Below are 25,290 nucleotides of genomic sequence, written 5' to 3' on the forward strand. Positions count from 1 at the left end.
CACTAGATGCATTCAGAACCCAAAGGATATGTTCAAACATATCCCTAACTCAGCGACGTGTCTGCGTTATTCGGTGTAGCCTCAGGAAATCAGAAAGAAATATTTTCATTAAAGCGCTTTCTCAAGAGAAACTCCACGGGGCGCTCGAAGTGTTCTGCCTTTCAGCAGAAAGGCTAGAACACATCTTTCTTTCTTTTCTTCAGGAGATATTGAAGGGCGCCCTTTGGATCAGGAACCAGACTAGGGATTACGACATGAAATAAGACAGAGACCGTAACCTCTAGTCTGATAGAAGAAATAAATGAATAAACACCGTCTAGGCTACCTACTTAACTAAAACAGACAAACCCCGATGGCCCATCACGTTCGCTCTGCCCGAGACCTGGGCATGGGGCATAGTCCTGACTCTAGAACACAGGGTGTCTTTTATCTGCTCACAGGACATTCGCCCCGTGTGGTTCTCCAGAGCCAAGTTCCCATCTCCTTCAAGACAAAGGAATATGGCCTTATGAATTTCTGTGTGAATGAAGTATGATTGAAGAGATTGTTGGATTCAGCCATTTCCGGGATCATGACTGCAGCTTTCATAGTCTGGGTAAGGGAGTAGGGAAAGTCGTTCTTGGATTTCACACAGTTTTTTTTTTTAAGGATTTGAAGCCTGTTCAGATCAACTTGACGGGAAACCAGCATGGGGTCAGGCCACCCTTCCAACTCTGCCCACACCCTGAGTCCCGACCTGCGGACCCACTGCCTGGCCCCAGGAAGGCTGCCAGCCACTAGGAGTTACCTGGAGCATCCTGGGGGTGGCATCGACCTGCGGCAAGCAGGGCTACTCAAGACGAGCCCAAACTTCTGTCTCCTCGCTCCTTAAGGCAAAGCTTTGCAAACTGTTGTTAATGTAATGATTTTTTATTTTATTTTTTGCTGCTCCAGGGAAATATCTTTCGTGCCGTGGGTACAGCTAGCCAATAAGACACCTTTGTGTGAATACCCCTTTGGACAGGTGACTAAAAAAGGTGTTCCCCTGATAGGACCCCCTAGGAAAAGGGCTTGGTGAGTGGAGCTACGGTGGACTTCAGCTTCAGTTGTCAAAGCTGTCAAGTATGAAAACCCACAACAGGATGGCGCCCCGCACACATCTGCCTTCTCAGGATTTTATTTTGGCTCTAGAGAGTGCTGTAGCTTCTGTACTAAGATCATGCTGAATATTCAAAGGATCTCTTTATCGTGGGATCAGGATTTTATTTTTTTCTGTATCCTTTTCTTTATAAAATGCCTAAAGAAGTGTGATTCCTATAAAAATACAGGTTACCTTGCAAATCCTGATGTTGATTTTGATTTTGAGTTCTGCTGCTTCTCCTCTGCAGTTTCATTCCTAGGTCTTCAAGGATAACTGCTCCCACTTCTTTCCTCCCTTTTCGTATTCCTGCCCTCCTCCCAGCAAAATGTTGGGGAAAGGGCACGGACTTCACACCATCAAGTCAGGCTTTCAGAGCAGTGTCCTAGGTGCCTTCTGTGCCCTACGACTATTTTGAAATGAGAGGACCAACTGCCCATACAGCCAGACTACAAAAATATTCGCAGGTCCTGCTGGGGGTTGGGGTCGGGTGTGCCTGGAGGTGGGCAAGCGGGTCACAGTGAAGGAATAGGTGTTATTGCGGTTAACCGAGTGACTCCCAAATCCCAAATGTCATCTCCTTAGAGCTGGGCATTTGTTCATTTGCTGTTTCACAATTCCTGGAGACTTCTACCGCTGAGCCATGACACCTGAGGTCAAATGGGAGAGCTGCAGAAGAGACTGGATAGGAAGCCAGTTCTGAGAGAGAATTACAGAATGCTACGCCAGGGAGAGTCATCCTGCTGTCCCCTCACTCAGAGGTGGAAGTGGGAAATTCGGGCAAGCACAGGGAGAAGGGCTGGCAGGTGACAGGCGTCCAGCAAGCTTTTGCAGAGTGGATGCAGGAGCCACTGGGGCGGGGCAGCGCTCAGAGGCCTCAGCTGCGACAGTCCCCCCTCTGGCGCGCCGCCCAGCAAGGACTCTCGGTGGGAGAAAGGGTTGGGGGGCGGGGAGCACCTCGGGTTGGGAGCGGGGGTGCTGGCAGGAATCAGGGACAGCTCTGCTTGCAGAGGCGCCCGCCTATTCCGTGTAACGGCTGGGACTGGACACTGCAGCACGCTCCCGCAGATGAGGTTACAAACGGACTCGAATGCGGATTCAGACACGTTAGGGGCGCTTTCTGCCGCGTGGGGCGGAGCGGGGGGGAGCGGAGACGCTTCACGAGCGGCGCTTTTTGCCCGGGAGAGGACGCCCTGGAGTTTGGGGCAGCCTGAGCGGGCGGCTGGGTTCAGCGGGCCGCTTGGAAAAGGGGGACGGGGGTGGCCACGACGTCCCCAGACTGTCCTGGACCCCAGACTCACCCGGGGAGGGCCTCCCAAGTCGGGGCAGACGCAGAGGAGGCAGGAATCTCGGCGAATGGGGGTGGGGACAGAGAGCGACCCGGCGCCCGAAGTGTCTGTACAGAAATAAGGTTTGGGGCTCCGCCGCCGCCCAGAGAAGGCGGGAGGATCTCGTGTGAAGACGCGTTGACAGGGGAGCCAGGGGTGTAGACCCGCGGGAGTTTGAGTGAGCGCGGATTCTGTTTAAAGGGGGAGCTGGTCTTCCGTGGAAAAGGTGCATAGAAAGTGGAAAGGGTGTCGGGGTGCGGTGGAGCCGGGCGTCCAGCGCGCGGACCCGGGAGTGGCCTGCGCACGGCCCGTCCCCCGGGAGCTCGGGCGGGCGCGCGGGCCGTGGCCGCGGGACACCGCGCCCACCCCCAGGCTCGCGGGGCGGGCGGTCCGGCGGCCGGGCGGCCCCTCCCCTGCGCTCCCCTCCCCTCGCGCGGCCTCTCCCCGCGCCCCCTCCCCCGCCGGGCCGGGACGCCGGGGACGCGGGCGCGGGCGCGGGCGGCGGAGCCAGCGGCGGGCCGGGCTGACCATGGCGCGGGGCCGGCCCGGGCGCTGCGGGCGGCGCGGGCGGTGCGCGCGGGGCGCGCTGGCCGCCTGCGCCGCCTGGACCGCGGGCTGGGTGCTGGCGGCCGCGCTGCTGCTCCGCGCGCAGCCGGGCGCCCTCCCCGAGCGCTGCACGGACGAGAGGAGCCGGCGCATCCTGGCGGCGCTGGTAGGTCCCGCCGCAGCGCTGCCCGCGGACGCGCGCCCGGGGACGGGCGGGACACGCGGCGTGCAGTGCCCGGGGGTCCGGAACGGGGCGCGTGCCGGGGAGTCCTCCGTGGGTGCGCGGGGGTCTCTCCTGCTCCTGCCCAGATTGGTTCTTTGTCCCACGGGCCGCCCTGCCGGACCGCTGTGCCTGAGCCCGCGCGCTCCTAAGGAAAGTTGGCGGGTCTGCCCCAGTCGCCCGCAGCCCCGGCGCCCGCGGCCGGCAGGCACCCCGCCTCCGCCTCCGGGGTCCCGCTCTCTCGCTCAGCCTCTGTCCTGTGATTCCCAGCCCGGGCTGCCCCGCACCCAGCCCGAGGCGGACCGACGGCCGCTAAGGCCCTGCCTAGCGCCCCGCAGCCAAGCTCGTCCGGGTTAGGTCGGCGGCACCCCAGGCAGAGCGCGCTCGGGGAGGGAGCGCACGGAGGAGGCGGCTCGGACCCGGAGGAGCCCTCTCCTGGGGACGCGACAAGTCTCTTCTCCAGCGGGGGAGGGCTGAGTGCTCCTTGGCTGGGCGCGGCATGAGGCGAGAAAGAAGCGCCGCGCTGCCAGGCTGCGGCGCCCCGGGGCCCCGGATGCCCATCGGGTCCTTCCACGATGATGCGCATTAAGAGACTCCAACAAAGGTGGGGATTCCCGACAGGAAAGCCAAGAAAGGTGAAGGCAGAAGCCACTACTGTGGCATCATTACCCCCTACAGTGCCCGTGTAAGCACTTGGTGTGAAAAGGATTGTTTTTAAAGAAATCTTCAAGAAAGACTTCATGAGAAGTTTTCGATCCTATTGCTTACCTATGGGCGGGCTTTTGAGACGGTGGGTGTTCAAAACATGGTAAAGATTTTCAAGAAAATTATTATTACTTATAAAAAGTGAGATGGAAAAATTTAAGATATGAGTGAAATGTACAAGCTAAAACAAGGCATATACCCTAATCGAGTCTGACGTGTCTCATCATGAATTGATCAGTAATGCAGGTGAGACACTCATCGCTGATTCCTTCCATCCATCCATCGTTACACTGAAGTCCTATCAAATGTTCTTTAAGTTGCATGAGCTCATTGATTTTCTCAGTAACCCATCTAAAAATTCCTTTCACTTATTATTATTATTATTATTATTATTATTATTATTTTGCTCTGTTTTGGGGGGACTGAGTCACACATTACGGTGAACACAGATTAATAGTTTGGCCAGGATGGAAGACCTGTTTACAAAAATAATATATTTTAAATTAAAATAAAAAACAAATGTCATTTTTCATGTATTAACCTTTGGTTAAATGGGAAAAGGCCGAACAGAAATGAAATAACCTAATATAATTAAGTAATTACTAATCATAACTTTTCCGGCATTGCAGCTCATAAATTAAAACCGTTTCTGATTAGAGGATCTCCAGTGGCAGCCATATGGGGTCGTTTTTCATCCAACATAAAGCTGAAGGGGTCCGAAGTCTTTGAAATCTCTCAGCCTTTCCTCTTACCCAAAGGATGGTCTGAAACCCCAGCTCTGCTGTTTGGGTCATTATTTCTCACACAGAGCGTGGCTTTCTCTCCTTCGCTTCTTGCTGTCTGCTCTTCTCCCTTCCATCCTGGGCTCTTTGGTGTGAGCCCCGCACAGCACCCTGGCTCACTTTTATCCAGGACACTCTAAACTAGAACGAGGTTCGAATGTGACCCCAGTGTCCACAGCCCAGCTTGCTGGGCCCGGGCTGCAGAGCAGAGGCTGGCGCTGGGGCCTCCAGCTGAATCGAGCCACTGTCCCCAGGCTCCCGAAGCACTTTCAATTCATTCTGCCTGGCTTTTATCCTTAATAATAAAACTGGCTGTTATTTTTCTGACTGGCCTCCAGATTCTCATTAGCTTTCCCTGTGAATACCAGAGCACAGAAGGAGTAACCGAGCTGAGCCAAAGGGAGCCCTCTCTCTCTCTGGCAGTGGCGAGGGACTTGGGGACAATTCCTGCTGTGTTCCCAGGGCCTCCAGCTCAGGCAGGGGCACCGCTGGCCTGTGGGGGAGAGTCTGTCCATAAAGCTGAGGAGCGGGTTAAGAGCAGGCAGTCAGGTCTGCTGCACCCCAAGCCCGCCCCACCTGCTGAGGGACCGGCCACATTCCAAGGCCCTGCAGGAGGGAGGGCCGGAGAGCCAACTGGAACTGCTGCCCAGTGAGTGGAGCCCTGCGGGCTCTTGCAGTTCCTCGTCAGCCCGCAGCGCTCCTGTACTGCGGCTTGCCAGCCCTTCCCACGATCGAGGCATGGTACGCCCGCTCCGACTTCTGGGGGCGGTTTCTAGGGCGCTGCCACCCCAGCAAACTACGCAGGAGGCGATGCCGGGCTGACGAGCTCACGCCCGATCATTTACGAGCCTGGCTGCTGTGGTGCAGGCAGAGCGTGTCCCACAGTGGCTGAGAGGGACTTCCCGTGAGTTTGCCGTGGCCAGCACTGTGCTAAGCCATTTCACGGGTGTTATTTCCTTGAGTCCCCTCAGCAACCTGTGGGAGGCCTGGGCCCTTACTCTCCCGTCTCACAGATGGCAAAACTGAGCCCCAGAGGAGCAGCGTGGCTTGCCCTGAGTCACGCAGTCAGTGTGTGTGGAGCTCGAATGTGACCCTGTGCAGTCTCAGGAGTAGAGACCCCGTGACAGTAAGTGGCTTTTCCAGTAATGAAAACCCCCAGCAAACACTGGGTGCACTTAGCCCTCCACAGCATATCACTTTCAGAGCACCTCGAAAGCACTGTTGCTCAGAGGCGGGCCCCCCCGTAGGCCGATTGGGCTTGGTGTTGTTTAATTTAGTTGCCTACAGTCGGGGTTCCTTTTCAATAGGGCAGGCTTGTCTTTGTGTGATAGAGAACCAGGGCCCCAGTGGCACGGGGGCATCCAGGGCCCACACCCAGGAAGACCTAGCAGAGAACGACTGTTCTGAGTGCTGTGGCCACGTTCAGGACGTGCCTCTTCCAGCCTCTCCGTGCCCTGAGATGCTGGGATGCAGAGCGTTCCTGCAGGGGAGGCACTTCCTCGTGCGATGGGCATGTGGCTGGCCACGTGGGAACTTAACGCTCCCTAAAAACAAAAGCAAACACACAAAAGAACACCCAGCCGTTAGGCCTGACCTCCGAGACCCTGTCCACAGTTCCCCAAGCCGGAGTGGACAGGCTGTTTTTGCCTGAGAACCATGATACAGGCTGGAGGGCTTCTCAGCAGAGAGGCTAAGAACACTTCCTACAAGAGCTGGGATGTGCTGCAAAGTGTCTTCACGTACACACGGTCTGTAAGAGACACGAATTCTCTGTGAGTTTAATTAATTTAGAAATGCCAATTAACTACAACGAGACTTTATTAACTTGGGGGTTTTTGTTTGTCTGTTTGTTTTTAGTTTAGTTTAAAACCTGAAGCCTGTGGTTTTTGTATGAACACACATTTGAGGACAGAAATGTAGCCGTCTTTAAGCTGGCAGTTAGGACTGTCTCATGTTCAGAGAAAACTATTTACAAATTTTATTTAAAGTAAATAAACCACCTTTGTTAAGTTAAAAAAAAATAGCTACTTCAATAGGACATGCTGCTCATAAAGTAATTTCACGATTGTCTCTAACATAGTGACAATTACTTGTTTGTGAACTTGTAATCTGTGCTTTAAGTTCGCTGCTTTGTAAGTGCCATTTAGGTCTTTCTCTGTTCAGTGAGCACAGATTTGCAGGAAGACCCTGTGGGTTCAACCAAAACAGCCAGGGCAGGCGTAGTGTACATTCCACCTAAGAGAAGCAGGTACCGAAACGGCAAAAACACTCACGAAGGACGATAGCAAAGAACAGCTCTGTAATAACTGCACTCGTGTATACTTTGCACTAATGTAAACTGTCTCCTATGACACATGTGTTACCGGGCACCGAAGCTGAGGTCGGAGACCTAAGACCGCGCCTGCGGCAGCTAGCGGCCAAGGCTCTGGACACCTCACTCCACTTCCCGTCCGTGCCCACGCCCAACGCTGCATCCCTCATACCTCGAGGTGCCGACCTTCGGAACATTGCCAACGTGCTGTTCCCCTCCAAAACCGACAGGCCGCGTGCCACATCCAACAATTGTACCATTGTTCAAATACCTTGCAACTCCTGTTTGGAATTGCCTCCCAAATTTGCAGGGGCACATCTCGTCTAGATTTGAATTTGATTTCATCAATGCAGTGCCGTTTTGTAGGATGCGCTGTGCTGCGGGGAGCCGGCAGGAGGCGGGATGGGACAGGCATTCTCGCTAGCAGGTGGGCTGCCTGGGGGGAGGGCTGATCTGACTCTCACGGGGCAGGACACATTTCTGTCAGGCGGAGACCGAGGAATGGCATTTTTGGTAGGACACCCTGGCCCGTCACTCACAGGTGTGTGACTTTGCTCTGCTTCCCTGGGCCATGTTTAGTTCTCTGAACACCCCGCATGGTTTTGCATTCTGGGTCCTCGTGGGGACCTTCGCCTCCTTCCTGTCAGGCAGACGTGCAGTTTCTCTTTCAAAACTGAGCTCAGATGCGTCTCTCCAGGAAGAAGCCTCTCTGGCTCCCAGCTTCCGGGGACCAGGGTTGGAGTGGGCGGGAGGGAGCTAGCATTCCCCGAGACTCGGTCCCCTGCACACGCGACCTGGGTTGACCTTCACGGGTCTCCCGTGACACAGTGCCGCCATCTTGTGTTAGACTCGAGGACAAGCCACACACGTGATGAGGGGCAAAGCCCAGAGGCAGACCCAGTAGTCCCCAAAGCCAGTCGTGTCCCTATCTGACCCCTGTCACACGCTGCTCTCACTTATGAGTTTCGAAAGGCAGCCACCACTGTTCTGTGAACTCATGAGCCTGGTACCTGTAGTCAGACTGTGGCTCAGCGCTCACTGTGCTACGTGTGGAAGGTGGCACTGTCAGTTCGAAGGTGGCTGGGTGTGGCTGAGGCAGGTAGGCCTGGCTGGACCTCGTAGCGATGACTGTCGTGTGGTGTTGGCGGCGTCACCAGGTGCCCGTCAGAAACACCCCTGAAGTTTAGGAGAAGCGCCCCATCTCGGCCACCAGGAACCAACACTCCCGCCACGTCCGGAATCCGTCCTACGCGGGGCCCCCTTCCTGGGGGGCATCCCTTGTGCCTTCTCCCCTCTAGTCCTGCTGACGCCCCCAGCCCAGGGGCCTGTTCTAACTCCCTTTCCGTCATGGAGTTCCCTGAACCCCTGCTGGCCTTCAGGCCACAGCACTTCATGTGGGAAACAGTGGGCTCAGGGGACAGTCCTGTAGGAAGGGCCGTGACTGCGGTCTGGGGCTCCACCTCCCGAGAGCTGACTCAGCCGTCCTTGGGTGGGCGTTCAAAGCTCTCCGGTAACTCTAACGGTCTGCCGAGCACGCTCAGTGACAGGTAACAGAACCAAAACCCAGAAGGCAAAGCGGCTTTTGCCGGCATCACGCAGATGGATGGTGGGGGCCTGCTCCTCGCCTCCAGGGTCCTGACTCCAAGGACCGAGCCCCACGCCTGCCAGAGGAACAGCACAGCCAAGACTCCCGGAAGGGTCTGGCGTCACGACTCACTGGCGTGAACGAGCCATGTGGTTCGCAGTTGCCAGGTGTCTCTCGAGGCTGGTTGGAAGCGTCCCGGGCGCGGTCCCTCCCCCTGCCTTCCCATGTGACCGCCTGTCCCTTCCCCCCAGTGCCAGGACTACCGGGGCGGCGTGCTGGCGGGCGACCTGTGTGCGGACCTGTGCGAGGCGGGGAGGCTGCTGTACCGGCGCTGCCTGCACTACCAGAGGGGCAAGAAGGTGCTGCAGGCGGACTGGCGCGGCCGGCCCGTCATTCTCAAGTCCAAGGCCGAGGCCTTCTCCAGCTTCCGGCCACCCGGCCTGCTGGAGGACCCAGCTGGGGACGGGGACCAGGATGTCACGGAGGCAGAACTGCTCCTGCTGGTGGCCGGGGAGGTCAGGAGTGCCCTGGGCCTGGAGCTGTCCAACAGCAGCCTAGGGCCGCTGTGGCCAGGGCCGCGGGGCCAGCACTGGCGGGGCCAGCTGGCCAGCCTGTGGTCCCTCCTGCAGCAAGAGGAGTTCGTGCTGCTCAGCCTGCTGCAGGGCCTGAGCCGGCACGCCCTGCCCGTGCTGGGCTCCTGCGGTCACTTCTACGCTGTGGAGTACCTGGCAGCTGGCAGCCCCCGCCACAGCGCCCTCTTCCCCCTGGACGGGGCCTCCCGCAGCCAGGCCCAGGCCATCAGCGACATGGCGCTCAGCTTCCTGGACCTGGTGAGCCATTTCGACAACGACTTCTCCCACCGCCTGCACCTCTGCGACGTCAAGCCCGAGAACTTTGCCATCAGAAGGGACTTCACGGTGAGTGGCCCCGGGAGGGGGCATTTATCCCGTGGGTCCGTGAGGTTGTGGACGAGAGGGCTTCTGAAGTCTTGGGAAGCACAGTGACCTCACGCCACCTTCCAGCCTAGACCACCCCGCTGGCCCAGCCCCCCTTCACGAGAATTGGAGGACACGGGTGCCTCACCCCATCCCAGGAAGGGAGCTGCGATGAAAGGCCCGTGGGGCGAGGTGCGTCCTCCCCAAGGGCTGTTCTGGATCCTTCTGCGCAGCTTGGCAGCTCCCGAGAGCTACCTTGGGAGCAAGCTCTCCCTGAGTGCGGCGCACAGCCTCCAGGGGATGAGGAGGGGCGGCCTTTGGGGGCTTTCGTCTGGCAGCGCAGACGGGGAGGCAGTTTTCAGAGCGCCGGGCTCCGCTACGACGCGCAGCTTCTCCTCACCCTTCCTTCCTGCAGAGGTCTAGTCAGTTTCCCTTCCAGGACGAGACCTCTAGAGGGACGGCTGGAGTCCGGGTGCCTTCCCAGGGGAAACGCCCGGCCGGTGGGAACGTCTGCCTCGGCGAGGCTCTGTACCTGGCAGGTGCATGTTAGCTCCGACTCCAGCGTCCAAGGAATGAAACGAGGGGGAGCAGGAGCCGGAGGATCTCCCACATCTCATTCAGAGATGATCCCCTCCCACCTCCCTCCGGCTATGTGACAGTGATCCGGGTGCCCTAACACAGTGTCATCGACCAGGGCCACCCCCCGCCCCAACAGTGTTTAGCTCTTACACTGTGAGTGCTGGCAGGTGAAGGGCCAGGCCAACTTAACCCTGGCCACCTTGGCGGGCTGGTCATGGTGGAACGATGCTCTTTGTCCCAGTTAGAAACAAGGGGACAGAGAAACAAGGGCTTCCGTGGCAGGTGGCATAGGAAGACCTCTTTAAAACAGCCTAAAATCGTGTAAATCCCTTCTCATTCAAGTCTTTGTCACTGTGAAGGGTGTAGTAACCTCTTGTCCAAACTGCTTTCCTAATGCCCTGTCCCTGGCTGCTGCAGGGGGGCCGACAAGTGGGGGTGGTTCCAAGTGTGGAAGGGAAGGAGCTGGGATGGCAGGTTCTGAAAGGTTCCAGAAGGTTCTGGGAAGTTCCAGGAGGAGTCGAACCCTATGTGCAATAACTTGAGCTCCAAGAGTCTCCTCCAGACAAGTTGTGAAGTGGGGGACACCCCAGACTCATCAGCTTATTTCTCAGAGCGGGGATCCTGGCCAAGGAGCCTCTAGTTCTGAGCAGGATGATTATGTAATGGGCATGAGGGCCACTGTCCTCAGAGAAGTCTGAGGGGAGCAGCCGCCGTGAGGTCTTTGGAGAGGAGGCGTCCACACAACACCTGGCTTTGGGCAGTTATGGGGCCAGTTCCTCTCATCATGAGGTCCTCAGTTATTCACCCAGCAAGCATTATGAGGTGTCAATGAGTGAGACTCAGCGGGTGAGACTGAAGTCGAGGGACCTGGAAGGCTGTCTGGGCGGGGTTCCCAGGAAGGGCGTCAGAAGGAGGTGGGGCTGGGGGTCTCCCCAGAGGGTGGGCAATGTGGGGTGTTACTCTTCAGTCGTGGCTTCCAGCATCTCGCGCGTTACGGGCACAGAATCGTTGTCCAGTGAATGACGGCTGCACTCTCAACCTGCCCAGACTTGCCGTGTGGAGCCCTGGGCCCTCGCCCTTGCCCGAGCACCTGCTGGAACCCTGGCATTACTGACCCTCCTTATGATGCTGCAGTTCGAGGAGTTGATTTTCCCTATAATTTGACAGCTTTTGAGTGGAAACCAGCAGTATCGGCATCTCCAGTGAACTCGTTAGAAATGCAGATTCTCTGAATATTACCCCAGAGCTAGGGAGTCTGAAACTCTGGGGGGGGGGGGTGGGGAGGCGTGGCAACCCCGTGTTATACAAACGAGCTCCCAGGTGATTCTGATGCAAGAGAGTTTGAGAACCAGCCCGCTTAGTGACCAGCAGATAGGTCCTCCCTCTGGCCCATGCCGAAGTGCTGCCCAGCTGGAAGGAGGGCGGAGCCCTTCAGAGGACGTGGAGGAAGTGACACTCGCGGTCATGCACCTTCTCCAGGTCCCGGTGCAGGGCTTGGGCGTTTATCTGCTGGTTGAAAACGCGGGGTGGGGAACATCACTGCTTCGCGAGCAGGAGCGCTCTGCAAACATGTGGTGTCCCCCCGGCCAGAGCCACACTCTTCCAGTGAAGAAGGAAGTGATGCTCATCAGTCCTCTCTAGTCTGACACCGGCATGAAGTGTGAAGAAGATGGTGTGAGTTAGGTCACTCCATGTGCGAAGAATTTTACCATTTAGGAACCCTCCCGCAGTTTTCCTGGTTCCCGTCGGCACTGTGCCTGTTTTAGGTGCAGAGTTATGCCCACAATAGCTGCGCTCCGTCCTGCGCCATAGACTAGAAATTAAGAAATAAATCTGGCTTTCCAGGGAGGCGAGAAGGAAACCATCGGAAATGGTAGAGAGACAAGTTGTAAGGAGCCAAAATTCCAGCTAGAGGCCCAGGAGAAGCTGGGGGGTTGCCAGAAACTATAGAAAAAGAAAAAAAAAAAAGTTCTTGTAGCCGCAATAATAAACTATAAAGGCGATAGATTCATTAGCAGAACCTAATACGTTTTTAGTCTATTAACTAGTGTAAGTAATGAAATGACCTATTTCTTTTTGCTAAATGGTGAGACAGAAAAAACTGATTAAAATGATCATTTGTTTGCTGTGCTTGAATTAGTAATTAGGCGAAGCTCTTAAAGAGGGAAACATTCCCTGTTATTTATTTTAATTATTCTCCACATATTTTGAAGTAAACTGTTTTCCCTCCTCTGTTTTCCTGAATAATCCCCAAGCAACTTTACTGTCTTCCGGCATTAATCCTGACCAAGCGACAAAAACGGAAGAACCCTTTGTGGAGATGCCGGGGAGGGGGCGGGGCTGATATGTTGCTGTTTACCTGTGAAGGCTTGTGAAATGCCACAGACTCCAAGTTCATCAAGTCTTCTAATAGCTTTTTAATTCCTTGAAGCTATAAACTGCTTTATTTGGGTAGACTCCAGGTTTTCTCAGGCTTGAGCTCATTTTTTTTTTTAATTCAGGTGGTGGAGGGAAATCTAATTAAATGTTCTTCTTTTTCTGGTTTTGAAGCCTATTTGTTTGGAAGCCAAGAAGATAAATCTGAAATTCCAGGGGTGTCTTCACGTTCTCGTGCTGATAAGATTTAGTATCTGGTGCTGTTGGATCAGAGTCCACAAGTATCAACCCTAATTTGAGAACTCTGATGCTCTCATTGCCCCCACACGTCCATCCGACCAATTACAAGCCAGCTGGGTAGCAGACATGCCATAAATAACGCGGGTCCCACCCACCCCGTTTTCCCCGTCTCGCCCACAGACCTGCCTCTTGAATGTCGTTTCCTTTTATTGCTTATATTCATGGGGGTAGAGTCTCTGGATCTCACCGCTTTTATAACCTGACCCTTGAAGGTCAGAGCCCAGAGTGATAAAACAACAGAGGGGAGTCTATTCACTTTTACGATGGTTCAGATGTTGTTTCTAAAGCCGAGGAACGTTTAAAACGAGAAGTGGCACTTCTGGCCGTGGTTCCAAATCCCGGGCTTTCACAGCAAAGGTCCTGGCCGCAGTCGAAGCCTTGCAGTATAACCTATGCCAGTTGCTCGTGAAAGTGAAGCCAGAGGCTCCCCAGCACGGCCTGGCACGCTCTGCTGGCTGGCAGAGCCGTGGTCCCTGCCGTCTGGGACACCTGCTCCCGCAAAGGCGCCGCACGGGCTGCTGAGCTCCCGCTGTCCCTTTTGATTACCCTCTGCTGTTTTGGTTACAGGTGGTGGCGATTGATGTGGACATGGCCTTCTTTGAACCTAAAATGAGGGAAATTCTTGAGCAGAATTGCACAGGAGATGAAGACTGCAATTTTTTTGACTGTTTTTCAAAGTGTGATTTGCGAGTCAACAAGTGCGGAGCCCAGCGAGTCAACAGCAACCTGCAGGTAGCAATGGGGAGACCGTGCCCACCGGCCGCCTCTGCCCATGAGTGCTGTGGTGCCCCGTCCGTGCAGAAGGCTGCCCTTTCTGTGCCAGCTGGGCCCCACGTGTCCTATAAAGCCTGGGACAGTGGGTGACAGGGTGGTCATTTGTTCTTTGCTGTCTACCCCAAGGGGTTGTTGGCCAAGTGACCCAGTGGAGTCTAATGGATGCAGCTCCCAGGAAACCCTGTTCCTGGGCTCCTTGCCAGCTATGGGGGCTTCGATAGCTGTTCTCTGATTCTGCTTTCTGCACCTACACACACGCATGCACACACACGCACGAGCTCTCAGAATGAAAACAGTGCAAAGCACTCCTGAGAAACGGGCCAAACTAGGGAGGTCGGATGGACATCACAGTCCAGACAGGTGAGGGGTTGGGAACAGCAGATGGTTAGCAGGAGAAGGAACATGTGTCGCAGGTCCAGGAGTCAGCATTAAGGGAGACTTGGTCCTGGGTCCCAGCCCTCAGATGGGGTCTCAAGTCAGGGAGGCCCCAGTGCAGGCCTCACTTCCCCCTCTATGCGATACAGCTTCAGGCAGAAGCTGTCTGCTCCCGGCCCTCACCGGACGCTCTCAAGTGGGAAGAGCTTGGGCCCACAGGTGATGACTACAACCAGGAGGAGGTCGTGGCAGAGGTCAGGCTCACCTCCCCCGCTGCCTGGTTGCCCGCGACCTCACATCTATGCTCTTGTCCCCACTTTCCTGCTTTGTTGCTGTCCCATCCAACCCACCCCTGAGTCTCACCTTTCTGTAGCCTGTCCCTCCCCGGAGTCCTCCAGTCCCAAAGGCCAGTGTGACCCTGATACAGACCTGGTGACGTGGCCCCAGATCAGAGGAGGCAGGAGCTTGGTGCTGTGTCATGCCAGAAGGCAGGCGGGTCCGGGGGGACCAGGACAGGCGGTGCCTCTGGTGCCCTGGACCAGGCCTGAGCTGTAGGTCGGAAGGCCAGCGGCGATGGGGCCTTCGGAGGCCTCTCCATCTCACGTGGACTCACATTATTGGTGGGTCTGCGATGAAATCATTCTGCTTCAGCTGCGGGAACAAGATGCCTTTCTCTAGAGCATCAGCCACCTGTGACCTCATCCCACAAAGTGGAAACACGAACACCTGCCCTTTGCGGCATGAGAGACGGTTTCCCATCCTTTACATAAAGGGCTCCTACAGATCTATTGACAAGCAAGACGGGGCCCTTTCCTCCAGCCTCTGAGGCTCCAGGAGTGTCCCCAGGATTGTCCTTGGCCCACCAGAGCTTCTTTGCCACTGTTATCCCAGACCAGGGGCAGTGTCTGGTGATTGGCTGGTGGGGGCGGAGCATATGCCAAGTCCAGACCCCCGGCCCAGTGAGGAAGGACTGCCTTCTCTCTCAGTTCCATGGAGGCGTGGCTCCCAGGAACGCCCCTCAATAAATCCCTATATGTAAACCTCCATCTTAGAGTCTGCTCCCTAGGAAAGCAACCTAAGCAAGAGGCTAATGTCCTTAAGATATACAGAGCATCTGCAAATTAACATGAAAAGGGCCAACGTCAGATCAAAGCGTGGGCAAAGGAAAACAACTCGACCATTTCCTGGAAAGGAAGCACAACTAACCGAAAAGAACAATGGAAATTAACCATTTCCCCCATCAGCTGGTAAAGACGAAAGCACGTGTTGGCAAGGGCGTGGGGAGACAAGCCCTCTCATCGCACACCGCTGTGGGCGTGTAACTCAGTGCAATTTTTGTAAGGTCAATTTGGCAACATCTAGCAAAACAAAAATTGCACGTACCCCTTGGCCCAGGAGTTCCATTTCTAGAAGTTTGGTCACACGTGCCAAAGGAAAATGACATATATGCAAGATACTTATCGCAGCATTGTTCGTAATGGCAGAAGTTAGTAAGTAACCCGAATTTCCATCGATAGGGAACTAGTGGAATAATTTGATACACCCACACTTTTGAGGTGCAGCCATTAACACGCATGGAATAGCCTTATAAAATCTGGTTTGGAAGGCTCTCCCTGGCATTCGGGTAAGTGGGAGTGGAAGCTGTGGAGCTGTGTGTGTAACGTGCTGCCGTTCGTGTAAGTGAAAGGACAGGCATGTGTTTGTCCAGACTAGAAGGGTTTTGCAGGAAGTGGGCGGGGCCTCAGCGATGCGGCGAGCCTGGCTGTCAGGAGCGGGATGGAGACTAAGGCGGCTTTTGGGACATTTTTTGCACATGAAAATGTATTATCGATTCAAAAAAGAAAGATCATTTGTTTTTAAAAAGAGGAATGGAAGTTATTTATTTGTCCTCTGTAACAGTAGCTCTATAAAACTGAAGCGTTTGTAAAACGGGGCTAATACAAAGCGCGATGTAAAAAAAATAAAGAGCCATTAATTATGCAGCTCCTGGTCCAGTTCTGGGGGCGGGGTGGGGAAGCTGTACAACAAACGCGTTCAGATGGGGAGTTAAAGGCCCTGGAGCATCAGGGACCCTCGCCCCGCTAGGGCTGAGGCTGCGGGAGAGGCTGGGTTTTTACTCTGGCTCCTGACAGCCAGGATTGTGAAGCTCCTTCCTTCCGTCGGCCCTTCCCTTCCAAAGGACCTTTTCTTCTGCGAGCCTCAAAGTGCTCTCACACGTGCACACCACTTCTCATGTCCCCTGACGCGCTGCCATTTGACCGTCAGGACGACCTGTCCTGTGGTGTCACTGTCACCGGGACCGATTTATGGCCCAGAGCACCCAACCTCAGCTTGGCACTGTGGCCGCAGCGAGGTGGCTGCCTCAGGTGTGCCAGGGCCTGCTCCTCAGCCGCCCCGGTGCTGTGGCTTTCTGCTCTGCTTTCTGTGCAGAATGTGCCCAGCCCTGTCTGAAGTGTCACCCAGACTGTCCCCATCTGCTCTGAGGCTGGAAGTGGGATTTTCTAGTCCTGGGTGGTAGCCTTCTCTCTGCGACAAAGTTTGTCCCTAGCTGAGCGGTTGACAGTCCAGAGGAGAAGGCCCTGGTCATCCTGGCGGCCTGCTGGGGACCCCGAGGAACCCCGGGGCTGTGGCGGCCAGCGTGAGAACCAGCTGCAGGCTCGGGGCTTTCCGCTGCTGTGTCGCCCTGCACTAACGCCGCCTCTCCTGTCCCTCAGGTCGTCTGTGACAAAATATTTCGCCACTGGTTTTCCTCGGCTCGCACGAGCCCGGCCATCTCCCCGCGGCTCCGGCGGCAGCTCCGGCGGGCGGTGCAGGAATGCGCAGACCCGGGCCCCGCCGGGAGCCCCCCGCGAGCCACGCCCGTGTTCTGGAAGCTTCGGCGCCTGCTCCAGGCCACGCTGCGGGAGCTGCGGGCGGCGAACTAGCACATGTGGCCTGGGAAGTGTTGGCCAGACGCCGCGTCACTGTGTCCTCTGAAGTCCCCCGGTGCTGTCCCGCGTTCACGCTCGTCCCGTCCCCGCTCTTGTCCCCGTCCAGGCCCTGACCTGTCACCACTTTTAAAATGACATGGGGCCGGGGGGGGGGCGCGCACAGAGCGTTTGCCCTTTGGCGGGTCTTCGGTGGGAAACAGCACAATTACACACAAAGTGCTGGCACCGGCTGTCAGAACCGGACAGGTGCGCCCCCGCCCACGGGTCCCAGGTCGAACACAGCGCGCGTTCGCGCATGCGTGCGAGGGCGTGCGTGCGTGCGAGGGCGTGCGTGAGCGTCGTGCGGTGCGTGGTGCATGCACACGCGTGTGAGCAGGCACGCCTGCATGAGCACGGGGGGCGCGCGGGTGCATGTCGGAGCGCGTGAGGCTCTGCAGGGTCCTCTGGGACCGCCAGCCAAGAAGAGTTGCCTTTCTTTTGGAATTAAACACAATAAAAAACAAAAGGCGCACCTGTGGGAAGTGAAATTGCGCGGGAGAGGACACGCGGGGATAGTATGGTAGTCTGCGGAGTCCACCGCGTCGGGCCACAGCGCAGCCCGCCCCGCTGGGTGGCAGCGCGCAGGCTTGGGGATGAGCGCCGGCCGTCTTGGCCCGGGCAGAGTGACACCCAGGCTGGTGGCGGCCGCAGGCAGGACCCGAGGCCGGCGCCTTCATGTCGGTTGAGGGCAGACGCAGTCATAGGCATCTTGTCACACTTTGGCAGAAGTGCTTGCCATGGATTTCTCAACAGAGCTCTTCAGTAAGAGACAAACACAAAGGAAACCACATTCTGGACACTCCCCCCAGGTCAGGCAGATGGCCCTGGGGGACCCAGCCAGGCGGGAACTTAGAGGGAACTCAGAGGGAACTCATTGCTACTCCACTTCCGGCCACAGTGAAGTTCAACAGATAATCAGCTGCTAACCCTGCAGGTAAATCAGGATGCTGAGGTCAAGGAGGTTCTGCTGATGGTTTACAAATCAGAGAAGACAAATTAGTATGCAGCTTTAAAAAGTCGCACGTTGACAACTTCCAAGCTGTTTCTCTTTTCCTTGCCCACTGCTTTCTGAGGCACGGGGAGGGGACTTGCCTATGGTCACCTCCGTGCACCTCCCCAGGCCACACGCCGAGTCTGCCCATCAGCTCACCCAGCTCACCCGGTGGCCTGACGTGTGAGGATGAGAGCCACCTAGGGCCCTCCAGTCCTAAATTCTGCAACTCCTAGACAGGGGCTTGAAGGCCCATGGTTACTGCTATGCCCACCCCTCGTCCACCACAACTTGCAGTTTTTCAAATGACTGAATTTCATGAAGGCTCCTCTCTCGTCATAAATATGAATGACTCCCTCTGCATTTGTACTCTTTGGCAGGCAGAAGAAAACCATGCCAGTCACTTTTGTGGCAAAAATAAATTAAAACTGAAGTCTGACGCACAGGCCTTGGGCTAGTAGAGTCTAAGGAAAAAAGAATGGGCTTCTGTGTGCTGAGCGGAGGCTAGCGTTCCTCCAGAGCTGCGCGTGGGGCAGTGGTCTGCGGAGCCGAGGGTCTCGGGGACCCGCGGGAACCCTCTGGCCGGGTTCTCTTCCTGAATGAGAGGTTTCCAGGAAGACCGGTGTGAAAGAGGGGGCAAGCGAGGGAGGAAGCGGAGGCTCTGTGCTCTGTGCCCTAAAACACCTGGCTTTTGCATTGCGAGGGCCAGTGGGGTGACCTTGGAATTATAGCCTGGTCTTAGCACTGGCTGCGAGCTAACTGTCCAAGCACCAGAGGTGGCTCCGGGAAGGGAAAAAGGTTTGTTTTTTATTTCGACCGAAATGGAAACAAATGTTTTTCTTTATTATGAAAACTATGCAATATGTAATTACCCAACACAATAGTGGTTTTATTGCTGAAAAGGAACAGCTTTAACCTTTCTCCTTGTTCGGCTACCCTGTCTCTGTCTCTGTCTGTCTCTGTCTCTGTCTCTCTCTCTCACACACATCCCACCTGGAAAATTCCATTTACATCAGTGTCTCCTAAACTACCTGTGGTAAAGTTCAGATTTTTAAAAAAAATTTCAAACCCTTGCAAAATAATACTTACACATAATACAATAAACAACACTGTCGTATCAGGATTTAATATTTTTAATGTGATGAGATTGTTTCTTGCTTATGTGATTGAGCAACCACCTTACTCATAGAGGAAAACGTCCACCTAAACACTCTGTGTTTGGTTTTAATAATACGCACAGTAGACAAAACACTGTGCATGGAAATCAACCAGGAGATTATAAAGTAAGCTCGGCAATCACAGGTTATTCCTTTATAAGGTTCATCTACATTAAAGCAAGTGGTGCTTTATTCATCTCCAATCTCTCATCGAGAGTCAATTTTCACAATTTATCTTGATAAGTTACAGTTAAAATTATCTTTCGATGAAACAATTCCAGATTGTATGCCCCACTGGATTATAGTTGACAAACGTCAACTGCACAGAAATTGTTGGCAGCTCGGGCCATGTGCTACTGACCACATGATACCTGAACTGACCGCTAAGGGCTTGGACGTCTCGGCAATGTCATATGGCTACAGGCATTTCTGAACCCTGCTCCCTCCCCCTCACCAGAAGTGAGTAGCCAGCAGCTCCATCTGAATAAGATGAGTTGATACAGAAAACCATGAGCAGTGTTTCTCCATGTGGGACCCCAGATCCCTGCTTCAAAATCACCTGGGGACTTCTTCAAAATGCAGATTCCTGGGTCTAGAATCAGGATGTTTGGGGCCGAGGCTGACTTCTCCTGGAAAATTTCTGATGTACCCTCAAGTCTGAGAACATTGCTCCCTAGCGCTGGCCAAGTCCTTTTTCATTCTAATCATGGAAGCCATCACTGGGTGGCCTGGGTGGCCTGGGCCTGGGGTATGACATCTACAGCAAGACTTTCCTCAAGCACGCTCCCTTGGGTTGCAGGGCATTTGGTCAATTTTCCTCTAAAACATCATCTTTAAATAAAGCAAGGCTTGCTGAGCAATCGCTTTTACATTATAGACGTGGAGGAATGAATTCTGTTCTCGTCACTCCCATTCCTTCCATTAGCCTCGACTCTCGCCAGCCCGTTTGCCAGATTCCCAGGTGTGAGTTCCGACTCATCTTGCTCTCCCTCCTCGGGCCAGGGGTATGGGAACCGACAGGTGGTCCGGGAGCGTTGCTCTGCCTGAGCCTTCGGCTGCCTGTCTGAGCAGAGAAGGAGCCATTTGTCCCCATTTCATTGGGGAGCACCCCATCTGACAGCTCCTTGCTCCCTCCCTCTCACAGTCCAAAGAGAACGCCCTTAGCTCAGGCCAGGGCAGAACACAGGCAGTCACCCATTAAGTGTGTGACTTAATGGGGAAAGGTCACCGGCAACTCCATGAAGATAATCTAACTCATTTACTCTCCCTCCACCGGCATTGCCGAAGCTCCGTGTGCCCCGCAGGAAATCTCCGGTGTGGGCCGGCAGATTTCGAGGACATTGACCCGCCGTCACATTTAAAAACACATCTCAACAAAACTGCATGACGTCCAGTAGCGATGCGGGAGTTTTCCCACGGACCCTTTCGCTCCCCTTTCTGTTAGCACGACCACCTGTCTGCCCTCGTTTTCGATGACTCTTGGTTTGATCTGGCTTTCCACTGGTGATGATGAGAAACTCGAGCCACTCAGGCCCTCTTGTCTGCTTCTGCTTCCGAGCAGGGCACACCTGTAGGTGCTCAGGAAATGTCTGCACCTCTGGAGAGAGGCCCTCGTGCTGGGATCCGGGCCATGACCTCGTCTTCCTTGAAACCACGTCGTCAAAGCACCGTTTCCAGGGAGCCGGGAAGAGCACGTGGCTCCACCCATTACCAGTGTGTCGGGCGGCCCAGCTCACCCGGAGACGGCACATCAACCCCAGGCCTCCCGTCTCCAGGCTCCCTCAGCATTTCAAACCTTCATTCTTTGCTACGATTTCCCTTCTCTTTAATTGCTTTTCCTTTTATGCTCTGCAGCCTCCCACGAGCCTTTGAAGGCAGGGAGATGAAACGGGAGACTCTAGTCTCATAAGAAGCTGCGTAATTCTGAGGAGGCCACGAAGTTCTCCAAATTAGTGCTTTTGGCCAAAGCCTCTACTCAGTGTAAAAATTCTTGCTTAACTTCTTTTCCTGCCTCATTTTTAATCTTGCTATTTCCTCTGAAAATATTTGGCTGAAGCTCTTGCAAGCCGATCCTTCTCCAGATCCCACCGTGATTCTGACACACACTCTGCTCTGCTGCACTCGCCCTCAGGGACAGCGGGCGTGAGGGGACTGTGGAGGCCACCACAAGGTGCAGCCTCTCTGTGTGAGCAGGGTGGTGGCCGTGTGTGTCCTCGAGTGGAGACCGGCCCTCTCAAGTGCTCAGTGTTTCTCACAGAATCACCAGCGGCATCGCCACGCCTGCGACAGCTGACGGCTTGACGGTCCTCCAGAGCCTGTCCTGTCCCTTGAGTGTGTCAATACCGTCAGCTTTCAGCGCTAGGAAAGCAAACTATGAAGCTCTTAAAGGCAATTCTGATTTACTGCGTTTCTTTAACAGCCGTTTTATGGCGCTCTGTGCACCTGGGACCAGCCTCGCACCCACGTGGTTCTCTCAAAAAGTCCAATTTCTACAGCAACGGTTGAGAAAAAAAAAAGAGGCAAAGCACAGAAAGAGACGCGTAGTTTGTTCTTTAAGAGTGAAGTCAATGCACTCCATTTTTTATTTCTCGTGGTAAAATATATACAGCATAAACTTCATCATTTTGAGTGAACAATTCAGTGCATTCCGTACATTCGCCACGTTGTGTGAGCATCGCTGCTGTCCATTCCCAGATCTGTTCCATCTTCCTAAACTGAATCTCTGGCCACATTAAACAACAATGCCCTCTCCGCCCCCCTGGCCCAGCCCCGGCTCCCACCCTCCTGCTTCCTGTCTCAGGGAATTTGATGACTCCAGGGACCTCGCGCGTGCCCTGTGGTGACTGGCTTCTTCCACTGAGCGTAATGTCCTCGAGGCTCACCTGTAGCACACGTCAGCGAGTCCTTCCTTTTGATGGCAGAAGGGTTTTCCATCGCATGGAGTTGGGGTTTCCCATCGGGCTGTAGTTCACTCACCTGGGCTTGAGATCAAAGACCCCCGTTCAAGTCCAGTTCCACCGAGGGCCGTTGGCGTGTGAGCTGGACAAGGCCCGACCTCCCCCGTCAGCCGACCGAAGTAACGATCCCAGGCTGGCGTCGGGTGTGAGGCCTTCCCGCCAGGTGGATGCGCCATACATCTCCACGTGGGGTCCCCCAGGGCCCCTCCAGAACCCAAACCCAGTGTCTGTCCTGGTTCCCCCCACTTTCCTCAGCCCTGAGGTGGAATGAGGAGACACAGGGCAAAGCTTGTTTTAAGCAACAATTCCCACTTTTCAGGACACTCAATGAATCACCTTCCTCCCTGGTGTTCTGGGCAAGTCCAGCAAGGCTGGTGGGGCTACAGGAGGAATTGACCCTGGGCCTGGGGGGCCAAAGGGATGAGGACCTTCTGACCCACGTGAGGAAGGACCAGAGAGGGTATTGGACGCAGGCGACTTCTGAGGGCCTAGACCTGGTGGTGGCCTTGCAGGTAGAGAAGGTGCCTCACTTGAGCCACACTACAGTGACTCGCTCATGATCGTGGAGGACCGCAGCAGAGTGTTCACCAACAGGGAGAACCCCGTCTTGCGCGACTTCCCTGGCCCCGGCCGGTGGAAGAAAGCCAGGCTGTGAACGACTCCAGGGACCACACCAAGCGTTTGGATTCCCAGTTCTCTCTCTCGGAGCTGGGGTTCTAGGTGCCTCGAGACACTCTGACAGCTCAAAATTCTCCAGCTGCACCGCCCACCGCAGCCCCCGTCACCACCTGGTCTCCAGCCATGCTGGCCCGGGCCGGAGAGCACTGAGGACACGGCACGATTTTGCGCCATGATCGGGGTACCAGGCTGGCAGGATGTGGCTGTGGCCGCCAGGGAGCCCACAGTGTAGGCCAGGCGCACGGCCCAGAGCTGCGGTGTGGGGTTCTGGGGTTCAGATTGGACCTGCCCTGCAGCCCTGAGAGCATGAAGGACGGTGGCATTGGGGTGCGGCTGCCGTTTGTCCCCCTGGGGCAGAAACACACCATCACTCGAGCAGATTTTGAAAGATGTTCCTTCACAGGCGGCAGGAAGGCCCAAGGCCTTGTGAGGTGAGCCTGGCCGGGGCGCACCTGTGCGGGCGGCACACGGCATCTATGATGGAGCCCGCCTGTCTCAGGGGACCACCACGCCTCAGCTGCTCGGAAGAGTCTGGAGGAAACGGGGTCGGGGCCACCGAGTGCGGGTGATAGCCTAATTCTGGAGATGCCTTGTTTGAAAGAAAAAAATCAATGTCCTTCACCCATGAGCGAGGGCGTCGCCCACATCCAGGACAGGAGGCTTAGCTGGCACCCACAGCGCTGAGAGGGCAGAGGCGAGCTCTTTACAAAAACCAGCCCTGCAGGAGCGGCGGCTTCACCGATACTCCTTGGTGGCTCCGAAAGCCCAGGAGCCGGGGAGTCTGTTACAAACGCCACCTCTCTGGGCACTGGCGGCCTGGAGGACAAACCACAACGTTGTGCTTTCCATAACGAGGCGATTTATGCAGAGCGGGCACATCTCTTTAACGGTGGACAGTGCATACCTTCCGGAGTGGAGAGATCTCCCTCGTTGTGGCATTTAAAGTCATTTGTAAGGCAAATGAGTGCATCAGACTGATTCTGCTGGAGGCCAGGAGCTCTGGGGACAAAGTTTTCTCGTGCTCGATCGTGATCAGCTCTGAGGACAGCAGGGCTGGGGCTGGACTCTCCCAGAAGCATCTCTCCCCAAAGCGTCCCCGTTAAGTGCTTCCTCAGGCCCCTGTCTGCAGCCCACGCCTCTGGTCACCCCGCCTGCTCCGACTTTGCCAGCCGGAGAGATGACCTGGATCCATCGGTAAGTGACAACTACAAGCTGTAGAACAGTTGGTGTATTACATTTCAACTTCTTTTTTTACATTTTTAAGAACTGGAATGTAATCGGCATACAACACTGCAAGTGTAAGCGTACAGCATGTTGCTGTGATAATTTATATATTGTGATATGATTACCACCACGGAGTTAGCTAGCTAACACCATTATCACGTTTCGAAATTATAACTTCTGTGGTGAGAATGATTAAGATCTAGTCTCTTAACACACAATTCAATTTTCGTTAAAAAAACATATCTGTTTGCTTATGTGTACACACACACAGGTAAATATATGTATTTTAAACTACTGATTGGGACACCTCTGAAGAGGGTGGGGAGGATGGATATTTGCTTCATAAATTATTTTCTTCTGCAGTGTATGTTTCTGACTTTTTTGTAACAATCATTTTTGGTAACTGAAAATTAATGACAATATATATTTTAAAAGTTTCAATGTTTTCAAAGTTTTCTAAGAGTCAGTTTTCAAAGTTTCCCAGGGAAACTTATTTTGAACGATTAAATTTAATAAGATTATGGGCCAGGGCCTTGGGAAAACAATACGAGTCTATAAAAATCGAGGTTATTTTTGCTCATGTCCGCAGTACAGCACTGGTCTGTGAGCTGGGAAGCAAAGGGACTCTGCTCTCACACTCAAAATATGTGCCACCTACGTTTGTGTAGCGCTGGAGGTACAGCTGGTACTTGTTGTCATGGAACGGGCCTGATTCCATGTTTTCTGAAACTTAGGATTTATACTTGTGAATATGACCCTACATAAAGACAGCTTCCGAGTTAGGCTACGCTCATTTTGAGAGAAAAACTACTTTATCTGGACCAACTGCTCCTTCTCGAAATGCTTTAAAATTCAAGGTACTATTTACTTACATATCTTGACTGGATGGAATTTGACTTTACTTCTGATGTCGCCCTTTTTTTGCTTTGCAGTTTGCTGAAGTCATCTGTTTATTTATTTTTTTAATGAGTAGGCTATATACCTAAACATAGAGACAAATGACGTGTCTTTAAGATACCCCTCTCTCTGCACGAAGACGGGCAGGTTGCTGGTTCCTGTCATGGCATAATTAATCAGGGGCCCTGGACCCTGGAAGCCTTTTCTCACAGGCAGAAGACACACATGGCAGGCAAAGCGAGCAGGCTGGTCAATGGGATGGCAATTCACCAAAAGTCTCTTTGGAGTCCTTGATACTGTGTCTTGCTTTAGTTTGGTTTTTTACTTTCCTGCTGGGGGATACTTGAGGAAATATTTACTCCCAAAGCATGAGCAAAGGCGGCGGCCCCAGCGAGCTCTCTGAAAGCCTTGGCGGGAGCAGAGGGGTGACGAAGCGTGTGAGCCGGGCCCAGCGTTAGCTGGTGTGCGGGAGCCCGCTGGGGAC

The 25,290-nt window shown here is 54.6% G+C and overlaps 1 protein-coding gene across 1 annotated transcript; it reads left to right on the forward strand.

The window, feature by feature from the left end:
• Positions 1-2,974: 2,974 nt before the first annotated feature.
• Positions 2,975-16,871, forward strand: DIPK1C (divergent protein kinase domain 1C). Its single transcript, XM_039838936.1, has 4 exons — positions 2,975-3,157; positions 8,846-9,511; positions 13,352-13,516; positions 16,648-16,871. Exons 1-4 carry the CDS (start codon positions 2,975-2,977, stop codon positions 16,855-16,857), a joined length of 1,224 nt encoding a protein of 407 aa, XP_039694870.1. The 3' UTR covers positions 16,858-16,871.
• Positions 16,872-25,290: the final 8,419 nt, after the last annotated feature.

Source organism: Pteropus medius, unplaced genomic scaffold (assembly GCF_902729225.1).
Source record: "Pteropus medius unplaced genomic scaffold, Ma_sr-lr_union100, whole genome shotgun sequence".
Lineage (NCBI taxonomy): Eukaryota > Metazoa > Chordata > Mammalia > Chiroptera > Pteropodidae > Pteropus > Pteropus medius.

Bases quoted from the DNA above. Each gene is read 5' to 3' on its own strand.
- DIPK1C (XM_039838936.1), top strand. From the start codon at position 2,975: ATGGCGCGGGGCCGGCCCGGGCGCTGCGGGCGGCGCGGGCGGTGCGCG. The intron at 3,158-8,845 runs GTAGGTCCCGCC...CCTTCCCCCCAG, and splicing joins GGCGCATCCTGGCGGCGCTG to TGCCAGGACTACCGGGGCGG. The intron at 13,517-16,647 runs GTAGCAATGGGG...CCTGTCCCTCAG, and splicing joins GAGTCAACAGCAACCTGCAG to GTCGTCTGTGACAAAATATT.